Source organism: Cygnus olor, chromosome 1, assembly GCF_009769625.2.
Source record: "Cygnus olor isolate bCygOlo1 chromosome 1, bCygOlo1.pri.v2, whole genome shotgun sequence".
Taxonomy (NCBI): Eukaryota; Metazoa; Chordata; class Aves; order Anseriformes; family Anatidae; genus Cygnus; species Cygnus olor.
Genome location: NC_049169.1, coordinates 127136810 through 127151716, shown reverse-complemented (window position 1 = coordinate 127151716; position 14907 = coordinate 127136810). Strand labels below are relative to the sequence as shown.

The window sequence follows — 14907 nt, the reverse complement described above, 5'->3', positions numbered from 1 at the left end:
TTAGAAGCATTTCTCCACTTTTTTATTTCATGTGATGAAGGAATAGGTAGATTACACTGAACTTGTAATAAGCTTGACCACATCCTTTTGTAATAACAACAGGTTTTTTTCTTTGAGCAGGACCATGTCCATAGTTAACAATTGCTCATAGGTCTCCTGAAACCTTTACGTCACAGTGCTGCTATTTGAAGACGTAGTATGCGAGTTTCCTACGTGCTTTCCATCTTGCATATGGACACCTGTACACTTTACTCTCTCGCGCTGAAGCAGATGAGCATCATCTACAGAATAACAAAACACAAGAATAAAGTCATGAGTCCTTATTCTGCCACATACCACAGGGAACTCTGACAGCCACACCATCCTTCCCAGGCAAATCACCTGTGCTCAATGTGCCCCCAGCTGCGACCAGAGGCCAGTTTTCTGAATGAGAGGTGCTCAAGAAACATGGATTAGTAAGAACAAAAACTAGGTGTGTAGGAGATGGCAGGAGGGGTGCAATGTTACACAGAGGTAGCATAATGAACAGGACAGGACCAAGAACACCTTGCTCAGCATAACAGAGGGAAGAAACAGCAGCAGGCTCTGCAGGGAGAGGTTGCAGAGAATGTTACAGAGCAGGGTCACCCCAGTGAGCGCCTCAATTTCCCCTGCCCCCCTCTGGACACTGCTTGCTGCAGGTAAATGCTGACAGGCAGCTAGGGAAATCCTGCCACATGTGGACAGCAGGATTTCTGGGGAAAACTCCCCACAGCCCCCCGGGCCCTTACTTTCTCTAGCTGCAGAGCTACTCCCTGCCTGCAGAGCAACAACTGCAGCAAGCCCGTGCTTGCTTCCCAGGCTGGGAAGTGGTACTGGCTAAGGATACTCCACGAAAAAGGGCTCCTGAAGCAACTCGCTGGTCTTCTCGCCTTGCTTTTTGTTCTCGCGGGGGCCAGCTGCGGCTGTTGGGGGCCAGCTGCGGCTGTTGGGGGCCAGCTACGGCTGTTGGGGGCCAGCTACGGCTGTTGGGGGCCAGCTACGGCTGTTGGGGGCCAGCTGCGCCTGGTGCCCCCGCTGCTTCCTCAGCGATATCTGAAGCTGCTCAGCACGGCGGGAGGCGGCTTCCCACACTCAGTCTGCCTCCAAGCACCGGCGTAGGCCTGCACGTTCCTTACCAGCACGTTCCTTACAGCCGGGTTTTAACGGCAAGAGAGAAACCCCCTTCAGGCACGTTACCGGTTTCTCCCCTCAGCCCTGACCGAACCCCTATCGGCCGCTCCCAACGGCCCCAACCGCTACCGGGCATGCGCGCAGGGGCAAGCCACCGCTCGGCCCTCCGCCGCCCAGCGGGTGCCGTCACTCGGGGCAGCGCGCCGCTCGGCCGCGGGGGCGGGCGCTTGGGCGGGCTCGGCGGCGGCCGCTGCTGGTGCTGCGCTGCTGCCGCTGAAGGAGACTCGAGGACGGGGCCCACCACGGTGCCGGTGCCGCCGCCGCCCCCCTGCCTCCCCGCTCCATGCGCAAGATGCTGCTGGCCGCGCTCTCCCGAGTGCTGCCCGGCCCGGCCGCCGCCGCCGCCGGCAGGACGGTGAGGGGGGGCCGTTACCCGGGGGGGGGGGGGGAGCGGTAACGGCCCCAACGGTCGCTGAGGTGGGTGTGGGGGGGAGGCGCGCGCCGCCTCAGGGAGGGGGGGGCGCGCGGGCGGCCGTTGGGGACGTTGAGGCGGGCGGGGGCCGTTGGTGTCGGCCTGCGTGTGTGAGGGGGCCGGCGGAGAAACAACAATCATAGTCGTAATAATAAAGTGCTTTTGGGTGTCTGTTTTGTCCGCTCTGTGCCAAACCCTGTGTTTAAAAATAAAATTGTCGCGGGGGGGGGGGTGTCTGTAAACAGCTGGGCTTTTCCTGCGCTTGCAAACTGAAGTGTACCTCAGGTATCCTCCTGGCCTGACGCGAGGGCAGGGCCGGTTTCCTTGTTGAGAGATTAGTATTTAGGGAAGTGCGCCATGTGCACGGCGTGTGCTGTCACACGAGGGCAGGACGTGCCGCCCAAGGTGCTGGCTGGAGCACGGCCAGGGCGCTGCTTGGAGGCTGGCACCCATAGGTGCCCTGTCCAGAGGCTCTTGGTGCACGTACTAAATTCGGTATAAAACGTAGTGATCCCTTTTTGAAAGCCTTTTGCAGGCCCCCTTCAAAATTCCCCCACCTGGCCCCTTTTTGGAGTGCTTTGCCTTTGCTCAAGTAACAATCATTTGAGCTCTTTCTGAATTTTAGTTCAACTTGTGTTATTTCATGGCATTAGTGTTTCATTCGCTGTGTTTTATCTCTTTTACGTGAAACATTTTCACAATTCTGTTCTACCTTCTCATTTTCCGTATTCCATTATAATGACTGTGGCCGTGAGGAGAAAATAATCTGGCTGAAAAAACACATTGGCAAGATCAAATATTTTATTTTTTTTTGGCGGTGTTAAAGGGCGCTTTTTGGTAGTTGAGATCAATAGCCTTTTTGACGTTGAGAGCAGATCTCTTACTGTGCTTCTGAAGTAATTCACTTGCCTAGTAATTTCTTGCCCTGGCAAGAAAACCTGTGGGTGGCTGGTTTCACGGGAATGGCATGAGAGAGTAGGTTCATCAGCAAATCTTTCTGTGTGTGTTGGGACTGTACGGAATATGCATCTGAAGGTACTCCTTAATTTACAGCTAAATTACATTAAAATATAAAGATGGATGCCAAAAATTTGTTCCTTACTGCATGTACTTGGCCTGTTTCTGACATGCTGTGCTTTCCTAGATGTCCAAACCAGACCCATTTTGGATATCTCAGTGCAGTTTTTTGGATCCTAGTGACTGCCAAATATGCAAAGATTTCTCTTTACATGTTCTTACGCATTTATAATTGAGGTATAAATTACCAAATAAATAGAAACAGTCTTAATCCATTAGGCAGCATTTTATACCTGTTTTGATCATATTGTACAGCGTAAAGATGATTTTCCGTGACTCAGAGCTTACCTGTAAACTGTGTTCCAGTTTGCTAATAATGTGCTGATTTCTCCTCCCCAATGGTTTGTTACAGTTACTTACTCTTTTTTTCTTTATCCTTTTTTCCTTCCAAATGCTGCTAACCTAGGGAGCTGTTAGTGAGGTAAGGCCTAAACCAGTTTGGTCAAGGTTTTCTTTATTTATTTTTTTAATATGTACTGGCCATGTGTTAAGAACTTTTGTACAGACTGCCTCACATTGCTTTCGCGTAGTGCTCAGGGCTGGGATCGGACCAGGCTGGCCTCCAGAGGTCCCTTCCAACCTCAGCCGTTCGGTGGTTCTGCGAATAGTAAACTCTTGACATACTTCCAGCTCTAGAACTAAAATAGCTTTTTGTCGCTGATAATACTGTTGCATTATGGTAAACAGTGTAGAAACCTGGTTTAAATTTAAAAACTCCAAATATTAAATCTGATAATGTGGGGGGTTGGGAGCTCATGATAGCCAAATCAAATAGGCAACGGTAGATAATGAAGAAGGATTGAGAAAATTTCTCCTGTCTTTTTTCCAAATTTTACATCTATCAATCATACCGTTGTTGGAGACTTAGGACTGGATAGTCTCAAAATTTTGAAAGAATGAACCTTGAGCTAAGTGTATGCAAGTTCCAGAGTTGAATAAGCTACAGAAATTAATGTGTAATTTAAATAGCAATATGATTTTGCTGCTAAAGATCAAGTGCATTCCTCATGGTCACAAGGCATGTGTGAATAGATGAAGTAAAGTTATTCAAGAATACCAGTTGTTGGTCAGGTAATAATAGGCTGTACACACTCTGTTAGAAAGAACATCAGTATTTGTTTAAACGACTTTCTTGTCTCTGCCCTACTCTGCCAGCCATTCTGTATTGTGTGTTTCATGTATCCTTAGGTAGTGGCCATGCTATTACCCACTTACTCTCCTTCCTCACTGCTTGTTGCCTTGCATCCACCCACCTTCTTTTCCTGTTAAAAGGAAAGAGCGATTGTAGCTCACGTTCCACACATCTGACGTGTTTTGTTTTTTTTTCCAAAGAAAGTTTTTGTTCTGTCAAGGTGAAATTCCAGTCAGTGCCGAGAGCCATTAATATATGCATTGGTTGTGTTCATATAGGGAATAGGTCATGTGAAGGGAAGAGTGTGTATTTGTAGGATTTTGATGCTGTTCACGGTATCTTGAAGCTTATTGGTTTTCTTTAATTAATCAAGGGTATAATTTCTAATCTTAATTTCAAATCCTGGATTTTAAAGGAATTCTAGTACGTATGTACAAAATAAAAGTTCTCTAATACTATAAGGGTATGCCACTGGAGAGTTTCATTAAAAATTGTATCAATTTGGGTGTACTGTTAGAAATTTGACAATTCATTTGCTTTATCTTGTAATTATATTTCAATGTTGCTCATATTTGTTTTTGTCTTTTTTTTAAGGCCTCTCGAGTGATGGTAGCATCACGTAACTATGCAGACTTTGCAAATGAAGCTACATTTGAAATTAAGGTAACGAAGCTGAAGACTAAATACTGGTATTCCGTGTAAGCACTGTCGTAGATCTTGAAATTATGGACATTTAAATTAGAAGGATTTTCAGAAGCCAAGCCCTGTGCTACCTGGCCTGATTTTCAGATGGAGCTGGAAGCATGCTGCATGGAAGTATGTGGTCGTGTGATTGTGTTAATTCAAAGTAAAGTAGTGTGCAAGTGTATTGTATGAAATTCCTCTGGGCAGCAGAGTTGCTCTGGAGAGACTGTTGTTCTAATACAAAAGGTCATGTAACCTGTAAAGCAGTATTTTGCCCATCTGTGTTGACAGAGCAATTTGTTGGTGTGTTCCACTGGACTGGAAGGATTTTTGGTATGGGTACCTAAAATCAGTCCTCCACACAACTCGGGATAGGCCATGGTTTGGGGAGGAAGTGCTGTGGTATGCGTTGTGTGGTTTGGCCAGTGGGGTGGCCGCTGCTGCAGCGGTTTATAACTGTGGGTAGAAGTGGTGGTAAGAGGTGAGGTCCAGACTTAGGACCAGATCTTAAAAACTTCCACAGAGGAAACGTCTCTGTCTTGTCACTTCACTAAGCCTCTGTACGTCTTGTCAGGTATTTGGTATGCACAACCATGGAAATGAGCTTTTCTAGTACTTTGTGAGCACTTAACTTCACCTCCTGATAGTAGGAACTGTCCTGACAGTAGGTTTCATTTTGTGTGTGGAAATCTGTCTTTATTGAAAACAAAGCTTTTATTTTCCTGAATTTGGACATAGTGCACAAACTTTATAATTAATTTAACCTGTGAATTTAGGTTTTCCTGGCTTGCTTTTTAAAAAGGTATTACAGTCTGAATTTGAAAATGGTATGCCATAAAAAAAAACGTGGTAGAAATGGAATCAGCTACTTTCAATAAATAAATACTTGTTCAACTTTGCAGAAATGTGACCTCCACCGCCTGGAAGAAGGCCCTAGTACCACGGCAGTGATGACTCGAGAGGAGGGGCTCCATTACTACAAGACGATGCAGACCATACGACGCATGGAGCTGAAGTCTGACCAGCTGTACAAGCAGAAGATTATTCGTGGCTTCTGCCACTTATATGATGGTCAGGTAAGATTATCTTTTTCCCCCAAAGATGTTTTTATATTGTCTTGCCCTACTTACCTAGGGATTTGAATAGATGGGAGAGTATATCTACAACTGGGTGTCTGCGTACAGTGGCTGAAGTTGTAGTGGGATCTGTGATTTGTTTCGTTATTTCTTTAAAAACTGTCTCTGAGTGCACAAGGGAATCCCTAGGGTCTTGAGACAGCAGCAGGAAGAGAGAGAAGGCAGTTTTTTTTCCAGTGGCTCATAGATCAGGTACCCACTATAAAGCAAGAGTCAGGAGAAAGAACTTCCTGAACTTGGTGAAACTTTGCTGTCTGTCCATCCTCTGCCCGTTTTTGAATTGCAGTTATTTAGATACTTCATTTTGGGAGATGTGTTTGCCTGCGGGTCTTTTTGGCTTCTCATTTTCCTCCTGTCTAATTTTGTTGGCTGCAGACAGGACAGGTTGGAACATAGAGCTCAAGGCAGTTGTAGCTCCGGATTTTGGAAGAAGGGGCCTAACCTCCCCTTGGTATTCAAGGCAGCCTCCTGTATCAGTGCCTTTTCTCTTTTCCCCTGTATTTCGTGTAGGGGGACCGTAGACCTTGCCACGCTGCTGACTGTGGAAACTCAGTGCTTTTCTTCATTGCTAAACTTACTTTTCATCTGTAACAGGAGGCTTGCTGCGTAGGGCTTGAAGTTGCCATAAAGCCTACAGACCATGTGATCACAGCGTACAGAGCTCACGGTTTTACCTATGCACGAGGTGTTCCCGTTCGAGAAATTCTTGCTGAGCTTACAGGTAGGTGCTGAGTAAAATGAGGATTCACATTTTATGATGTTGTCACTGGTCATAAGCTGGTCCTCATGCATAAGTGCTGGCGCTTCCAAGGCATAACTTTAGAAGACTTCTTGATGCCACATGTCATGTTTGATGTGCTACAGCAGCTTGCTTAAATGAAACTCACTGGTGGTTATCATTTATTCTTGATAGGGCAAGGTTTACCCTCCCTTGGAGGCAGACTTGGATTTTTCTGAATTACGCTGCAGAAGGCTTAGAAAGACTGATAGGCACTGCTTGTAATGATAAAAATGAACGGTTCGGGAAACTTTGACTATAACAAGAATATGAAATGGTAATCCCTACCTAAGATTTTGCAGAAAGGAAATGGTTGATTAACAGTAGGATCATAAATGGAGTAGCCAAGAGAAGAGTGGGTGAGCCTGCTGAGATCTGCATACTGATGCCAGAAGTGAAAAATTAACAAGGAATTTGAAGGCCTTTGTATGCTGTTGGTATTATGAATCATTGCTGTAATGAAGACTTAATCTGAGCATTTGCATGCAGGAAACACTAATGTAGGAAAGCACATTGAGGAGGTAGAGAAGAAGTATGGTTTTATATACTAAGATACCATGTGTTTATAAAAATGCATATTGGTAGCATACACAGGCGCCTAGAACCTGGTAGATGATTGACTTGCCAAATGTTGCTAGGTACAGGTAAGGAAGAAAGACTGACTGAGGTCTGTTATTGGACCTGAAACCATAAATATCGGTGCTGTTGTTGTCTTGATTCTTTTCAAGACATCATATTCTATAGCATTACGCTCGGTTTTAGTGGGGCCCTTCTAATGGGGGAAGAACAGCAGCCATACAGAGACTGTTGTTCCAAAAAATGGTGCTTGGAGCAAGTTTCTGGATAGGTGTGCCACTGGAATTGATTTTTACGAACAAAGATCTTGACTGAAAATGCAAAACTGAAAGAGAGCCTGAGTTACAGTGACTGGGAAGTGACAGAATTTAAAAATCTTTGAAGGAGCAGGAAGCAGAGTCAACCAAAGACTAGTAGATAAGATCGTCCTACAGGAAACAAACTATAGGAAAGGATTGTTCGGGAGAATTGACAGTTCCCTGAGGAATGATATTGTGGAGACCAGAGCAGATTGTTCTAGGAGGAGTAGAAAGAATAGGAAAAAGTGACTTTGGTAAATCAGGAATTCTAACTAAGCTAAAATATAAGAGGAAGGATTGTACAAAAATGTGGAGGAGGTTACTGATGTTTAAGTGTAAATTAGTAGTTTCATGATTAAAAGATTAAAATTAGTCTTGGTTTGGTTTGTTTTGGTTTTTATTTTTTTGTTTGTTTGTTTTTTTTTGCTTTGGCCCTAAGAATTTTGCAGAATCTGTAGAAGCCCATGTGAAACCATTTCATGAGCATAGTAAAAGTACAAGGAAGACCAATGATAAAAATGATTCACCCTTAAGAAAGGGAAGTACAGATTCCAGAGCAGCACCAGCACTCTACTTCTAAAACAACCACCAACCCCAAGGCAAAATAAGCAAACTGTGCTTAGAAGTAAAATACAAGCCTTTGTGATTAGGGGAAAAAAAACAGATTAGGGTAAGAAATGTAAGAAGCGGCACAGGCTGATGAGAAATTGCGTGTTCTTCAATTAGCTAGGCCTGATCCACCTGACCAATTTCAGAAAACTTCTTGCAGCTCAAACTTGCTTTAGGCAATTGTTTTGTAATTTAAATCAGTGCTGCATCTGAAAGTATTGTATTTACATTTATATTTTAAAAAGCAAATGGAGGAAAAATAGAGAAATAAAGCAGTTGGCCACAGTTTATTCCTGGAGAAGATGATTAAATTATGCTGTGAGTACTTTATTACCTAAAAGGTGACATTAAGAGCCAACGTAATTTGCCAAAGTGCATTATGTTAAACCGATCTAATTTCCTCTTCTGAGAGGAAACAGAACTAATGGACAAGGAAGAAACACGTACATGTCAAGCTTTCCTTATTATTGTTTAGTAAGTCTTTTGACAGTAGCAGCTGTGATCCTGTATAAGAAATTTCACGTAAATCATGATTCGGTAACATAGCTGGAAAACCACTGATTATCAAAGTCCTTGTTGAACTAGACGGGTGTATCGGCAGGGCGTTAAGGTAGCTCTGCTGCCTACGCAGTGTAGTTCTGTTCATAGTTAAGAGAACGGTGTGGAGAATTGCACTTGCTGAATTGGTGGAAGATAGCGAGCCTTGTGCTGGGGAGAGATTGGCTTGAGAGGTTGCCTTTTGACAGCTATATATTGTTGTGATACATTTTATTACATCAAAATAATCTTAATGCTTAGCCTCTGTAGGACCTCAGCTAGGGAGCAGTATTTTTGCTGGTTTTGATAGCTGGTTAGGCAGCTAACAAAAAGTGACTGTTTACCTTGTTTCTGTGGGCAAGGGGAGATAACAGCAAATAAAAAGGCTGACTTTTGAAATTGTAAAATGCACGTTTTAAATAAAAAGTAGGTTGAATTTGGAATGGAATTTGAGTGTCTTACTTCCAGGTACTGATGGCACCAGGGAGTTTGCTCTTTTAGTGCGCTGTCATGGACGCTGACCTCTGTCCCCCAGCTATGTTTGAGTACACTTGATGTGTATTTGAAAAAGTTATTCATTTGATGGGACTTCATGTGGTGCTTCATGGGCTGCCAGTTATCTGCAAACAACAGCTTGAATAATGCTGGGCTAGGTATCGATGTTTGTATGGAGGTTGGGAGTTGTGTTGTTGTATGGTTGTTGTTTTTCTTATTTTTTATTTTGAATCTGTAGTTTTTACTTCTGGTTATTGTCAAAGAGAAGACATATAGATTATTGCAATTAATTTGGAACTGTTCATATCTTTACTGCAGAAGCAAGAATTAAAAAGGACTGTATATATATTTATTGTTATAGTAGCATAGATTACTTGTATGAGAAATGTAGACTATGTTGGCTATTAAAAAAAAATAAAATTACTACTTTGCTAGAGAGTGCTTTTGTGTTGAGGACACTGAAGTTCCTTGCGTGGTTTTGAAGTTTCTTCATAAATCTCATTTTGTATTTCTTGAGTTGTGTTTTCGTTATCATTCTTCCTCCTGGCTTTTTATTTGTTTTGTGATGCATTTAACCGTAAACTCTATGAAGAGAGGCCATTATGTCCGGTGTTTGAGAATCAATGTCTTACCTCCACTGAGGTGTGACTCTGATGACAAATACAACGTTGTCTTAGGGTTGTTACCTTTAGGAACTGGATTAGATGTTACCATTTGTATAGTATTTTTCCTCTGAAAAAATAATCACTTCTTGATCATGTTTCAGGTCGAAAAGGAGGATGTGTGAAGGGAAAAGGAGGATCGATGCACATGTATACAAAAAACTTCTACGGTGGTAATGGTATCGTTGGCGCTCAGGTATATACGTGACTTCTACTTTAAAACACAAGTTGAAATTGGCTCATGGCCCATGCCAATGTTTCCTCTCAGTGTTGTTAACAACTCTTCATTCGTTGAGCAGATCCCTAACACAGTAAATGTCTCCTGACATTTCACCAGCTACCTGTCTCCAACTCCTCTGAACATTGTTCTAAAATTTTGTCTTGTCCTGTGCTCTGTGATAGGTTCCTCTTGGAGCTGGGATTGCTCTGGCCTGTAAATACTTTGGTAAAAACGAAGTCTGTCTGACTTTATATGGGGACGGTGCAGCCAATCAGGTAAACGAGCTTTGTCTAAATGTGGCTCTGTGAGGAATGTGTCTGTGGGTAATCTGTTTTCCCTCTGTGAACCATGAGCTCTGCCTTTTTGCAAGGTAGCAGGAGCACATCTTTAGCCTGTTCAGAATCTGCAACCCAGACAACATCTGGCTTGGAACTAAAAATAAGATCTTTATGTTGGGCTTTCTGCTGCAAGAATGCTTTATTAAAGAAGTCCACTGATATGAAGCATCTTGCAGAGCCACTTTGGACATTCAGGCAGTTGTTTTCATGTTTTGGGCAGAGAAATTAAGCCAGATAAGAAATCAGTGTTGTTTGAAAGAAATCAGAGTGTGCTGTTGATATAACTTCCTGCTTTGAAAACACAGCTAGAGATCTCAGTTCTTGGTTTTCCCAGTCTTAAAGTTGTAAGGCTGATGCAGTCAGTGTGGTTGAACTTTTATTTTACTTTAACTTGGCAGGACACTGCTACAGCAATCAATTGTGAAGTTTCTAATGACTATTTCTAAAATACTTTGATTAAAGTAGGTTTTGTGCTACCAGAACACAGATAGCTAAAATAGGTTTAAACATACAGAGGATCTATGAACTATTAGTTGGGGTGAAGGTTACCTTACCTGGTAACTTCTCTCTTATTCCTGCTGAGCTGCAGCAAGTAGCTGCTTTCAGATTGCTTTTAGTGTTAAAAGTTTTACTAGGTAGACATCTGCAGCTGAATGATTTTTCAATAGAGCCTAAAGCCTGAAGTCTGAGCTCCCTGACTAGATATAACTTGATTTTCTTTCAGGGCCAGATATTTGAAACATACAACATGGCAGCCTTGTGGAAATTGCCTTGCGTTTTCATCTGTGAGAACAATCGGTATGGGATGGGAACTTCGGTTGAAAGAGCTGCAGCCAGTACTGACTACTACAAAAGAGGAGACTTCATTCCAGGGCTCAGGGTGAGTACAACTCCAGCTTGTTTTGAGGCATGCTGGTGCATGCAATAAATGTATTTCTCAGTATATTTATAAATATTCTTAAAAAATAGGAAAACTTAAAATTGAATTCCCATTGTACTTACAATATGGAAGTACCGAATTTGCAGGTTTAGTTTTTGGCAACTTTTTGGCTGAACTTGCTGTTCTGTGTCTCAGGTGGATGGCATGGATGTTCTATGTGTCCGAGAAGCAGCCAAGTTTGCAACTGAGCACTGCAGAGCTGGAAAAGTAAGTCAGTAGCCATTCCTTTACCATAGGTGGAAGTCTTAGCAATAGTTGCTGCATAAAATATTTCTCATCTAGCCCAGTTTTCTGTAGTAGCTATGACTTGTTTGACATTCATTTCCTTTTATTCTCCACCAAATGGAACCTGGGAGTAATTGAGGAGTTCTTTTAATATTGTTAGGATTGTTTACATGCAATTGGTATTAATTAAGCTTTAAGAAAAAAAAAAACAGACCTGGTACCCTGTTAACTTCTTCCTGCTTTCTGTCTTTCTTAAATTCTGTTTAAAATATGTGGACTGTCAGGCAGCTGTGTTCTTGTGAAGAGATTTCTTAGGGGAAGTGGCAAGAAAAATAATTCTATATTTACAACAAAGGGAAAGTGAAGTTCTGTGAGACTTGATACATGATGACAAGAGATCTATTTTTATATACCTTCCTAGCAATGCATACAGAACTAGATAAAACCTTAAGGTTTTTCAGCACAAGTGTCTGTCACCCAAATATGATACATTGGCTCTCACATTTGTTGAAATATTTAGCAAAATGACATTTATGCTTGGAATGCACAGCGGGAAAAGAAGAAGAGTTCATACAAAAGAATAAGTTTCTGAGAGTTACAATCTTAAAGTGAAAGTAACAGGCAATTTGAAATAGTCTGGGTAATGGTTCAATGGCATTGGGAGGGACCAAATGGCGTAACACTGCTCACTAAGAACATGAAAGTAAAGGCTGGTAATATCAACATAATCTTATTTGAAAAGAATTATGTTTCATTTTACTAGTTGCCATAATGTTATGTGAATTAATTAGACTAAGAAAGAAAATTGCATTAAAATCATTCATCATCAGTGCAGTAAGTATTTGCTATAGGTGAACTGCTATAACAACGCATCGATTGCTCAAGGTGATAATGCTCTGCATCTTCTGTCTTTTTGAGGGTCCTATTGTGATGGAGTTGCAGACATACCGTTATCACGGCCACAGTATGAGTGACCCTGGAATAAGGTACTGTGAAATACTTCCTTGGCATTTGCTGAAAATAATTAAGTATTGATGGTCAAAATCAGGAAACTGTCATGGATTTGGTGTTTAAATCCGGTGTGAAGTGCATAAAGGTTGTCATGGTAAAATCACTGTGCCAAGTCTGGTAACTCCTCTCATCGCTCAGTGGGTAATCAGGGGCAATGTAACATACCTTTTTTATTTGCACTATTAAGAAATTTAGTTCTAGAACAAGAACTAAGTCTGTTAAGTTTCAGTACTTTTTATTAATGAATTCTGCATTCAGTGTGAGTTTATGGTGTGTTCAAAGTAAGCTTTGACTGAAAAGCAGCACACTTCTCTAGGGTTTTTAGAGTATATAAAATCCTGTAAGCTAAAAGTATCAGAACAGATGGAGTCAAACGGAATACTTCTTAAAAAATACAAACATGGAGATGCTAGAAAGATTTGGGCGCTGGGTGCCATCTGACAAACTTGAACTGACCTACATGAAGTAGGATGTGTCTTAACATGTCATCAGAAACTTGTAGTGAAATGGAATTTTTGATTGAGCTCCTGAAACACATCCCTCTCTGAGTTGTGTGACCCACCTAACGCCACAGCAAGCCACCAAGCCCCGCTGTTATTTCTCCTCAGAGGAGACGGGGAGGGGGAAATGCTGCCCCTCGATGTAACTGTCTTGGGCTGCGATAGGTTCCCTTTCCCTGTCTGCATTATATTCAAGTCTGGATCTACTTCAGCTCAGTCTCCACTTTCAAATCTAAGAAGTGTTCTACATGTGGCTGTGCTGTCCTTTGAGTAATGAATGTTGCTGTATTTTCATTGCATTCCTGACAATTCTTTGGTCACACCTCTTCTGTAAAAGGGAGCTGTGTCCAGAACCTCACTTCTGTTCAAGGACACCACTAAAGGATACCATCTCTTTTGCTTGTCTTGCTCCTAGCTATCGTACTAGAGAAGAAATCCAGGAAGTGAGAAGCAAAAGTGATCCCATTACTTTGCTGAAGGACAGAATGATCAACAATAACCTTGCAAGCATTGAAGAATTAAAGGTACAGCTTTAAGTAGATGTTTAAGCAAGCTCTTGTGCATTCACATACTAGTTATCTCTGAGAAGCATGTTTACACTGCATTGTGTATCATCACTTGTTCTTTGAGGGTTTTTTTGTTGGAGTATTTTTTTGAATATAATTAGTTGGTCTACAGTGAAATTTCACTGTAGACCAACTAATGAGACTACTCCGCTGAAACAGCATAGCTCAGTGCAAGGTTCTTCAAATATATCTTGTCATACTAAGATCTAGAAATCAAAATTGGTCATGAGCTAGAAAGGAGGTAAGTCTCTGAACTTGCGATGTCTTACAGTGACCAAGGTCATTGGTTTTGAAAAAGCCAGAAACCCTCAAAGCAAATGTACAGCTTTTGATCAATTTTGTTTTAAAAGAAAACAAAGGAAAAGTACCAAAAGACTTATGTTTAGCACACAGCAGGGCGGGAGGAAACACTTATAGTCAAATCTCACAATGCCCAGTGTAGCTGCAGCTATATACATGCTGGCCTCAACCTCATTTGTACATAAAGTGAGTAGAGTATAATGACAGTTAAACGTTAAGCTACAAATAGAACATGTCATATACTTAGCCCTCTCATGTATGGGTTACCAAGTTTATCACTACGGAAAAAAATGATTTATATGAAAGACCTGGATGGTAATACAGCAAGCAGAGGTGGTATTGAGATCTACTTACACCTTATGAAGGTCTCTGAATCTGAAGTGATGGGCTGGATGGTGTTAAGCTGACTGATAGGGTTGCAGTAAAAGTTCGCTGCGTTCTTACTGTTTTGCAGACTCAGAATTCAAAAAGAAAAATGCTTGGTGTGGTCATGTTCCTCTCGAAATAAGTTAATTGTACTATCTAAAGGGACAAATGCTTCACTTTAGTAGGGAGGGACTTTTCATGTTTTTTTAATCTGTTATAGACAGCAGTAACACCTAGTCTGGCCAGTGCTTCATTGTTGCTTTTAACTTCAAGATTAGGATGCTTTTTCTGAGCTGCCTTCAAGTTAACATCTCTTTCCTTGGTTTAGGAAATTGACGTGGCAGTGAGAAAGGAGATAGAGGAAGCTGCTCAGTTTGCTACCACTGACCCAGAGCCACCACTGGAAGAACTAGGTAACCACATTTACTACAATGAACCACCCTTCGAAGTGCGTGGCCCAAACCAGTGGATAAAGTACAAGTCTGTCAGCTAAAGGCCTTTTTATTGGGCATAACTTATTCAGAAGAATAAGTGAATGCATTACAAGAACTGTACCGACTCAGAAATAAACCTTAATCTTATTTAAAAGCTCTTTCAAATAAGGAGGTGTTGTGTAAGGCAGTCCATCACAGGATGGGTTGTCTTAAACACACCTGAATGTCATTTTGGAAGGAGCTGCATTAAGAGAAAGCAATGGTTTATTTAAATCGCTCTGTATTTGCTTTACAAACTTTCCTTTGGAGTGCTGTATGTGTCATGTACAGTGTAAAGACAAAAAATTAAACTTCAATAACATTTAATTTGGTTGTCTGTTTGCATTGTTTCTTTATGA

The 14907-nt window shown here is 41.9% G+C and overlaps 1 protein-coding gene and 1 long non-coding RNA gene across 3 annotated transcripts; one reads left to right on the top strand and one right to left on the bottom strand.

Moving 5' to 3' along the window:
* Positions 1-964, bottom strand: LOC121057777. The gene is made up of 2 exons (XR_005813951.1): positions 771-964; positions 1-281 (listed from the first exon to the last, which is right to left on the bottom strand). It is a non-coding gene; the product is annotated as an uncharacterized LOC121057777 (long non-coding RNA).
* A 368-nt stretch (positions 965-1332) lies between these two features.
* PDHA1 (pyruvate dehydrogenase E1 subunit alpha 1) lies at positions 1333-14875 on the top strand. Of its 2 annotated transcripts, XM_040532393.1 has the most exons (12): positions 1333-1567; positions 3108-3122; positions 4428-4496; positions 5420-5593; positions 6248-6374; positions 9714-9805; positions 10012-10104; positions 10892-11047; positions 11243-11314; positions 12251-12318; positions 13259-13367; positions 14404-14875. In XM_040532393.1, exons 1-12 carry the CDS (start codon positions 1496-1498, stop codon positions 14566-14568), a joined length of 1212 nt encoding a protein of 403 aa, XP_040388327.1. In that variant the 5' UTR covers positions 1333-1495; the 3' UTR covers positions 14569-14875. The 2 variants fall into 2 exon arrangements, with proteins under 2 accessions (XP_040388327.1, XP_040388337.1); XM_040532403.1 differs by lacking the exon at positions 3108-3122 and having other exon boundaries at positions 1334-1567.
* The last annotated feature ends 32 nt before the right edge of the window (positions 14876-14907 follow it).